We start from the raw sequence: 10,462 nt of genomic DNA on the forward strand, positions 1-10,462 counted from the left end.
ACAATTGAGGATCTCTCTCACTTTGGACTTGCCGAGTATCAGATTTGGCCTCTGCTCTTATCATTGTGTATGTTTCACTTTCATGACCACAAACAGACAAACTCATTTTTCATATACAGTATCATATACACAGTACAATAAACTGAGAACAGAAATCATTTTAGCCAAACGAATGTAATGCAGAATGCAGCACAGATGTTTTTAATGTTCTGGGATTCACAAAACATACATTTTATGTTTGCTTTGCTCATGTTCTCACACACACACGAAGCACATATAAGTGCTTTGATTCATGCATGCCAGAGAAAGGCAGAGAGAGCAAGGAAAGAATTTATTTGGAATTCATAATCAATATTATTATGTTGCTCATGGGATATAAACACACAAATGCAATTATCACTCATTACCAGCACTGTAATGCAGACATCTGCAGAAAGTTTTGTATTGAAATAACCAGAACAACCATTATCTCCTGGAAAGTTTGTCATTTGTTCTGCCAATGTGAAATTGAAAAATTATGATTTCGCCGAACCACTGTACCAAGTGTATCTGACACCCAATACATTATTGTTTTGGCATAATCTGTTGAATTAGTTTTTTTTATATATATATATATATATATATATATATATATATATATATATATATATATATATATATATAACAGAACAACATTTTCTGGGGGATAGGTGCATACTTTTAGTGACAGTTTGTTGAAAAAGAAAAATATAATTATTTAGAGTTTCAGGCCCTGTTTTGTAACCTATTCACAGAATGTGCTTTTTATATCCTAGAATTAAATTATAAGGTGATTATCAAAGATCAGGCTATCGAAGCGCTGCTGATTCGCATCTGTTTTCCTTGCTGAAAAAAGGGAAAACTCAGACAATGGGTTGCTTTGTACCATCTTGAAAGGGCTGTAACACAGCTTCCTGTTTAACTGAAATAGACCCATGAGAGAGATCTGTTAAATGTATTGTGTAGTTCAGACAGACCCAGCAAACACAGGCAGGAGACAAAATATTCACCGTGCCTGAGACTACACCAGAAATTTCAGTGTGCTTGTAAGTACTGAGCAATGCTCTTTTGTGCGTGTAATGAGAAAACTTTACCCATAACTCTCTGTGGCCTGGTGTCACGGACAGGACTTAGATTAAGTTAGGATTAAGCCATAGTGCCTCTAAGTAGCTTTAATAAAGATGCATTAGGAAAGAAAATGACTGGTGTGCATCTTGAAATAAATCAAGTTTTTTTTTTTTTTTCAGTTAAAACAGCCCAGACATGCATTTAAGTCCGGGACTAGGCTTAAGCCTTGTCTGTGAAATGTTAGCTTATGTGTGTAAACATGGAGTAGGTCCAGAAGATAATGGCTGTGTGAGCGAAGAGTATTCACTATTTCTGCTTCCTTTGGGCAGAATATAGCCCGCTATCTTTTCCGGTAAATGATCCTTTAGAGAAAGTGTGTGAAAAGGACCTTTTCAGAAATACCATTGTAAAATTACCAGTAAATAACCAGATGCTATCTGTGAACAAATAAATACAATTACTGGAATGACTCCATATAAGGTCTGGCCGCTGACAGAAGAAGTCTGCTTTGGGTCAATCATAATGATCTTATTATTACAGGCTGTTTACTGTTTACTTTTTTCTTTTACAGTTTTTCCATGAAAATGTGTTATTTGGATGTCTTTGATGGTTGTGTTGTGCTTTCCTGCCCTCTTTTCCATTCATCAGCACTGGGGCTCTGCAGTTTGATACTACTGTGTGGCGTCTTGTGTTTTTAAGCACAAAAACGTTCTGTTTGATCATCTCCTTACTCCTGTCATGCAGAAATAACAAATTTGAAAATTTATTCGGGTAATTTTATGATAATTTGCTGGCATTACTGTGTGAAAGGGGCTAATGTTATAGGGCTTGTCCAACCAAAATTTCAATTCTTCATGTATTCACCCTCGTATCATTCTAAACATATCTGTGTTTGACTTGACATGTCAGACTTTCTTTGATGGAGCACAAAAGAAGAATATTTAAGAGTGTTAATGCTGCTCAGTCTATACAATGAAGCAGGGCTGATGAAAACATCATGAAAGCACATTGTCTGAACATTTCATTTTGACTCGTTGTGCTCAGTTGTTAACCAGGATGGCCAGCCACTCATTGAGGGGAAGCTGAAGGAGAAACAAGTGCGCTGGAAGTTCATCAAAAGGTGGAAAACACGTTATTTCACCCTCGCCGGCAACCAGCTTCTCTTTCGAAGAGGAAAATCGGTAAGTGTCTCATGCACAGAATGTATTATTAATTCATTCCTTACCATCAAGAGAAACCAAAATGATCATTTTGAAATAATTTACTTACCCTCATTTGCTGTTTAATATTTTTTTGGAAACCTATTCCCCGTTTCAATAGTTTGGGTAAGTAAGATTTAAAAAATAAATAGATAAATAAATAATACTTTTATTCAGCATGGACACCTTAAAATGATTAAAGGTTACAATATAGACATTTATAATGTAAAAAAAAGATTCCTATTTCATGCATGAATTCTGGCAAAAAAAATATCACAATTTTCACAAAAATATTAAGCTGCAAAAAACTGTTTATTACTGTTTTTACTGTATTTCGATCAAATAAACTCAATCTTGGTGAACATAGTGAACAAAAAAATCTTAATTATTTAAAACCTATTCCTTATGACTTTTGAAGTATTTTTCAGATCTTCAGAAGTCAAATGCTAGCTCTGTGTAAAAACATACATTTTAGTTTGTGTTCCATGGGGGAATTTAAGTCATATGGGTTTGGGAAGTCATGACAGGGAGTAAAATCAAATCAAAAGTCGTTAAGCAATTTATTAGTGTAGATTTTTAATTGGGGGCAGTTGCATCTAATTGCAAAGTGTAAAGCACACGGCGCAGGTGCACTCAGGACGTGTCCAAATCCACTTTTGATATTTTAACGACGGAAAAACAGTCCGTGCGCCGGGGCACATTTTTGGAATGGGTTGTCCCTTTTCTCTTAATGAGTAATGGGCTTAACGTTTAATAAACCAATTAGAGTGTCATCTCCCATTCCCTTTAAGAGCGAGATGTGCTTGTACCATAGCGGATCACTATTTACATGGCGAAATTTGTTGCCGGAAAAGCTGAACGCTTCTCAAGTGAAGAAACCGATCTGCTCGTGTGCAAAGTTAAAGCACAAGCGTTAAAAATTATTAAACACACTGATTAAACTAAGGAGTTCAATGAGTGATGTTTTGCTGAAATGACCTGTTAAGTGGCCAGTCAATCTTTCCGTCGTCTGTGTTGGATGCAGGCTTTCAAATAGCTCCGCGCGATGAGTCAGTTATTATATATATATATATCAAAGTCAATGCGCACTGTGGACCCGCCCAGAGGCGCTTTTCTACCAACATTTAAATAATAAAAAAGATATTTGCACCATAGACCAGGTTTGAGTTGGTCTATGGTGTAGTCTATTTTCAGCTCCTTAAAATAGCAATGCACTAACAATGCACTTGAACACACCTATTTTTTAGACCAGCACGCCCATGGGCGCACAAATGGGTGCAAATTCCTGAAACATTAATAGAATAAACAACAGATAACCCAAATTAATGTAACATGTTACTTAAATCATGAGATAATCCTCCAAAAACAATATCGGGACAACTTTTTTTGCATCTTCCTGTGAATCTTGACCCATTGCAAAAGATTGTGAGCATGATCTATAATAACCGATTCTGTAATCTGGCAATAAAATAACAAAAATAAAATAAAAAGTATTTAGCTGTTAGATGTTTTATTTTAGGAGCTAATGGCTCACCAGAAATGTTATTAGTCTAGACTAGAGTCTTGCTTTCTGGAAGATGATAAGTTCTTTAGAAAAACCCATCACTTAATCTTGAGATTCACCAAAACATTCCCTGAAGGAATTTACATGAACTAAATAAAACTTAAATGGTTTGTCAAAATCTCTCTGTTGTGTTTAAACAGAGCAAAGACCCAGTTTTCTATGCATTTATATAACTTGAAGCCATTTAGGATTGTGGAAAGGAGAATTTATAACCAAAACCATGACATTCAAACAGTGACTAAAAAGCGAAGATCAATCAGTCTCACAGTATTCTGACAGAAAGCCAGCAAAAGCTTTTTAGTAAAAATCTAAGCATATTAAATCTTGATTTATTGTCAATTTTAAGCTGGAAAACAGATGCATAGTCATTTTATTTTGCGAACTCTTGACAGAGTCTTAATTTTATCAGGCATGACAAGCTCTTTCAATATGATCTTGGGGACAATTTGGCCTCTTGTCACAGTAACTTGTTTTTATTATGCTTTTAATTTGCTTGCAATTCTGTAATTTTTTCTTCATTTTAATGGTGCTTATTCTCATCAGCGGACACAAACAACGATAAGCCTCATTTTTGGCAAACTTTAAAAACAAGTTGAGAGACAGGCAGAACAACAGAGCAGGAGAACTGGAACCATTAAGAGAGGACATGCATGCTTAGATCCTCCAACTGAAAACCCCATAACCTTCACCCCATCCCATCAGAGATTAGTGGTTGACTAGTTGACTAGTCATCGCAAGCTGTGTATTATGTGAACGCACCCTAACCGTTGACAAAATGACATTTTTAACCCTTTAAGTCCTACTTCAGGGGGTCGAAAAAGCACTCTTACATTTTATGCATTGCATTTACAATGTTTTCAATTGTTTTCCCTTAAATAAACATGCAATTGGTCCAACAACACTAAATTCTGTTGCACTTAAGTACAAGTATATTATTTCTATAATAAGCACTCGGCTAAATTGTACTTGTTTTCCACGAGGTCTGATGGGGTCAGGTGAACCTCGGACTAAAGTGTGTAAAAATTCAGAGCAGATCTGTGGCGACCGCCAGTGAGACGTGGATTATTTCCAAGCTGTAGACGAGGTGTAGGGTCTGATTTAAACTACTTTCTCAGTGCACATGGCTGGGGTCCATGAAAAGCTTCCTGAATGTTAGAGTGTAAAGTGTTCGCTTTGATTGATGGCGCATTTTCCCTCTTGTTACTCACAGAAGGATGAACTGGACAACAGCACAATTGAACTAAGCAAAGTGCAAAGTGTTAAGGTGGTTGCAAAGAAAAGACGTGACCGCAGGCTGCCCAGAGCCTTCGAGATCTTCACCGACAGCAAAACCTACGTGCTGAAAGCTCAAGATGAGAAGCATGCCGAAGAGTGGCTGCAGTGCATCAATGTGGCTGTGGCGCAGGCCAAAGAACGTGAGAACCGCGAGGCCACCACATATCTGTGATGCTTGTTCTGATGATCAAAAGCCAGATGGGTATGTCTTATTGCCACGTTAACCCACTAACCCATGTTTGAGAAACCCTTGAATTTTACTGCCAGCTCCTCTGCGCTCTCAGTATACAGCAAGAGCCAATATCATCTTGACAGCAATAATATCATACTACATTTAGCACTTTCGTCAAATCACGTGAACTGTTACATCATATAAAATAATTGAGCTGGATTGATTTCACAAAAGGACCAAAAGCATCAAGAAGTGCCTCTAATAATCAGCAGATGAAATCATTCACCACTGGGGATACGGATGTGTAAATGGAATGGCAAAACAGATCTTGGTACACACTGTTCTTTGGCCGCAGGAACTTGCGTGTCAGAAATGTTGATCAATGTCTCCTTGAATAACACAGAGGACCTCTCCGAAGTTCTAGAGAACCGCAGAACAATGGCGGTGAAAGAAATTCGTTCCACTGGTATCTGTTTGAGAGCTGCGTTTCGTGCGCTGGGGTGGGCTTTCATGTCTTAAGGCAAAGTTTGTCCCTTTTTCTCCATGGATGAATACTAGTTATGTTGTACAGTAACAGTGACTCAGATTGAAGCCTTTTATCTATTTATAGTAATAATTATTTTGTCATGCAAAGACACATTGGGTCTCTTACAATAAGTTCTGCCCTGTGACAAATGGTTTTGGCTCTAGAATGTTTAGATTCAGAGAGAACAGAGGGTGAAATTATATCTCTATTTTTTTCTGCTTCAGTGTTGATGTAGTTACTGTGGTTTGGCTTCTGAAGATTATCGTGCTTCTGGACACTAATCATGATTTTTTTTTTTTAATGCAGTGGGGTGAATTCCCTGAAAAGTAATATAACTTTTGCCAGTGTTGTTTTGGTGCCAGTAAAGGAATTAAATTAGACAATGACTCAAACATACCCACAGAATTAGTACTGAACAGTGTGCTCACATTGAACGTACATTAATTCAGAAATTAAACAAGTGGCAGCCACATCATGGCCGATTGCACCACATACAAAACATGAAGTGTCCCAGGCCTGGTCCTCTCTCTCGCTCCACTGGCATCACTTCTTTTTCTGGCATCTCTTCATATAGTTCCTCTGTTAGACTTGAGACTGCTCATTAGTCCTCACGCCACCGTCCTCGATCCATTCCAATGACTCTCGACCCTGACCTGTTTGCAATGATCATATTATACCCAGAGGTCTCTCTGAGGTATCTATGCTTTAATGCTTTCTCTCTGATAAACTGGCCACTTTGATCCTTCACTTGAGCCTTTTTTTTTGGATGACTTTATTCAAAATGAGAATATTTATTGATTTTTAAAGAATTGAAGCAGTTTATGATGGGATGTCTGACATGAAACAGTCGGCCTTTACATTGTAGCATTTGATTCTGTCATTAAATATTGACAAAGTAGTGTTTTTTGTGACAAAAAATACAAAAATAGGTTAATAGTGTGAAAAGCCCAATTTTAGTTGAAATTCTCAACATCCAAAAAACAAACAGAAGTATCTCCACAGATGTTTCTTGTTTTGCTTCACAGTGTTGAGTTCCTCTGTTTATTTGCTTGAGTTGACAGCGTAATCCAGTCAGGATGCATGTCAGCATCTTGTAGTGTTTATTTAGCTCTCACACCCTTAAGGGCCCATAAGGGCTTTCAGCTCAGCAAGGTGCCTCAAGGTCCCTAGATGTGTGTAGACCCAAAAAAACACATTTATATTTCCATGGTTTGTTACAATTTTTTGTTCCATGTGTTGGGGTCTCTGAGCCAAATTCCTATTTATTTTGAAAGGGTTTTTTTTTTCTTGTGTTTTTAGTTCATCTGATTTCAAATGCACTTCCAGGCAGCTGTATAAATAATCTGCCCAATTACATACTAAATGAAGGTGTGCACATGTGCACATGACCTCTGTGACATGAGCATGGCTTATTTTAGTGTTGTTTCTCCTGAGGGACGAATGTCTATTTTCCTTGTATTGAATGCTGGAGGGTTTAGTCCTCTGATGAACATACTGCTGTTGTTATTTTTTGTTGTTGTTATTGTTTTTTTAAATACTGGAATGTACAGTGAAGGAACTGGAAGAGCCGATTTTTCAAAGACATTCATATATATATATATATATATATATATATATATATATATATGTGTGTGTCAACATAAAATATTAAATTGACCCTATTTACTTTCTTAAGGTGTGTTCTTGGTCTTGTCGTGAAAGATTCATCTGATTATGTCGTTCCAAAGAATTTTGATATCCAGTTACCAATTGTGAGCTAATGGATAATGTGAATAGCTAAATCTATTAAAGTGTTGTTTTAGCAAACACATTTCATATTCATATATTCTGGGATGGTAGAATTTTTCTTGTTGAATATAGTTTTTCACAATGAAATATGTAGGATTGCAAACAGCAATTCATGTTGACTTTAGGAAGTTTATTAATATTTGTTAACATACACTGGATAAAATCTTAATATTTCGTCCCCTTGGAATTATAAGGTTCTATGTGACATTTTTGTCAAAATGGAGTTATTCCCATATTGTTATTCTGTGACAACTTATTTACATTATGTTTTTATGTTGTATATATTATGGGATTTTTATTTTAAAAATAATAAGGTTCTATCTACACAGTCGAATGGAATGCAACAACTTTTAAGCTCAATATCGCAAAAAAAAAAAAAAAAACTACTCAGAATGCAGATAGAACCTTATAATTCCAAGGGGACGATTTGTTATTGTAATTCATGTTGTGATTCTTTTTTTTTTTTTATCTGTTTTTATTTCAAGAGTTTTAAACTGACTAAATACTAAAATAATATAAATTTGTTGCAGATTAATGTTAGTTGACATTTATCCAAAGCTTAAATAGTTTCTTTAGAGATAGAGATGAAGAGTTTCACTAAGGCCCCGTCCACACGGAGAAGGAGCTTACTCCAATCCGATCTTTTTTTTTCCTCGTCTCAAGAAATATCAGCATCCACACGAAACCGCAAAATGATGTAGTATACATGCCAGACCAGTATGTGGCGCTGTAATTCTGACACAGAGATTCACTTAAAACAGAGAAGAAGACTTGGACTATGCTCATAAACCTTGCGCGTGGTACACAATCGAACATGGAATAATACATTTATTAATCTGTGTTAATGTTAGTTAATAAAAAAAACAATCGTTCAGTGTTTGTTCATGTTTTTGTTGCTGTTACGTGACGTAGAGGTGTCTGACTAGGGGGGAGACGTGGGCTGATGACGTCATCGTTTCTGAAAATATACGGATTAGCCGTCCAGACGAAAACGCAAAGACAGCGTTTTCAAATTTATCCACTTTGGGACCCGGTTTCAAAAAATAGCGGTTTCACGATGCGTGTGGACGAAACGCCTATCCGATAAAAAATTTGTGCGTATTCACAGAAACAAGTCTCCGTGTGGAAGGGGCCTAAATCTACTACCCATCACGGACTAATGAAGGAATGAATATATATTTTCCTGATTTTTTTTTTTTTTTTGAGTTTGATAACATGCAATCTGATGTTTTTGTTTCCATAAATAAATAATTAGAATTATTATGGCAGCATTTATTTCCATTACTTACATTGCATCTCAAACGCTTAAAGGTGTAAATGAATTATTGATGTTACTGAGTCAATTAAAGAGATAGTTCGCCCAAAAATGAAATTCTGTCATCACTCACCAACAAACCTGTATGAGTATCTTTTTTCTGTTGAATGAATGAATGAATGAATGAATGAATGAATGAATGAATGATGCATGTATATAGGGCTTTATTGTGAATTGTTGTACACCCAGGGAATGAATGAACCAATAAAAATGTATTCCTTGATTGCCACGTAAGATGCATGTGCCAATTGGAAAAAATCAAGTCAAACCAGGCTGAAGGTCTGTCCATGTTTGTTGGGTGTAGGCTAAAACTTTTGGATGAGTTACACTTTAAAACATTGGTATTAGGTTCAGGAAGGAATTAGGAATTTGATTTTAAAAACCAATTTTCCTCCTTACTTTAAAATAGTTTTTCATGTTGTTCACAAATCAGACAGAGTGCACACATGGGTTAAACCTGAGATTGCTGCTATATGGCTGAACACAGCGTGATAGCCCTTAAAAATGATATGATGGTGCTTCAGCACCCTTGAGTAGACACAGCACCTTTCCCAAAACATATCCATGTTCAATCCCACCCAACAGACTGAAGACACACTGAACTGGCTCCAAAACAAATACAACCACTATGTGTACCAAATACACATTACAAACACAAGTATGTGTGCTAGTAAATTATGCCATTTAAATGAGCTGGGATAACATGAACAAGTCCTTTGGGAGAACAGTGTTCTGTCTGGAATCTTCTCCTTGAGTTATCTTGGCAGACAAATTTTTGTTTGGCCTTACCCAGTCAGCATAGAGACCCTACTGACACGATCATGACCAAGCGTGACGCGGCAAGATTCCAGAGTCAACCAGTTTATCTGTCCTCACTGAATACAAAACAGCTGTGCAACGGGACACAGTCACAGACAATCAGAATGTATTTGAGGTTTAATGTACAGTGATGAGGAACAGGAATTTTTCATCCCATTGGTGCATAGATCAATATTACCCAATGAGTTATGAAAAGTAATTCTCCTTTGGGATAAAAGGAACTATGATCCAAATCAGGGGCGTCGCTAGGCCCTTTTTAGGGGGGCTTCAGCCCCCCTAAACTTATGCCCAGCCCCCCTAAAAAATTATTTGATTAATTAATTAGTGATCGCTTCAGTCCCCTTTAAAAACTCATTTGAAACGGTGGCAAGCTGCATCAAGTTCCGGCTCCTCCCCTGATCTGAGTCTGCACGGATTCAGCGCGTTTTTCAATCCACAGGGGCGCCGAGCAGAGCGAACATCAGAGAGTACAAGGTGTGTGGGTGTGTGTGCGTGTGTGTGTGTTCTCGCATCCAATACCAATACGTCTTCGCTGCGTTCACCTTCAGCCTTTATCAAGGTGTGACAGTTGTTTTTTCTTCCAACAAAAATGAAGCGATTAACTCCCATGAAAACATACTTTAGAAAACGATCATGATTTATTTTAATTTACTTTTCAAAATTCAAAACATATTATTGTGTATTTCGGCATTACATTATGCAGCCATTCACAGAAATG

At 36.9% G+C, this 10,462-nt stretch overlaps 1 protein-coding gene across 1 annotated transcript in view; it reads left to right on the plus strand.

Annotated features, from left to right (window-relative positions):
- The window catches only part of LOC127934471 (ventricular zone-expressed PH domain-containing protein-like), a 98,374-nt gene extending 89,412 nt beyond the window's left edge, over positions 1-8,962 (plus strand). Inside the window, exons 13-14 of the mRNA XM_052531886.1 lie at positions 2,131-2,267; positions 5,060-8,962. Coding sequence (XP_052387846.1) covers positions 2,131-2,267; positions 5,060-5,296 — 374 coding nt within the window. The 3' untranslated portion in view covers positions 5,297-8,962. The remainder of the gene's footprint in view (positions 1-2,130; positions 2,268-5,059) is intronic.
- Positions 8,963-10,462: the final 1,500 nt, after the last annotated feature.

The sequence above is a fragment of the Carassius gibelio genome, chromosome A18, assembly GCF_023724105.1.
Source record: "Carassius gibelio isolate Cgi1373 ecotype wild population from Czech Republic chromosome A18, carGib1.2-hapl.c, whole genome shotgun sequence".
Taxonomy (NCBI): domain Eukaryota; kingdom Metazoa; phylum Chordata; class Actinopteri; order Cypriniformes; family Cyprinidae; genus Carassius; species Carassius gibelio.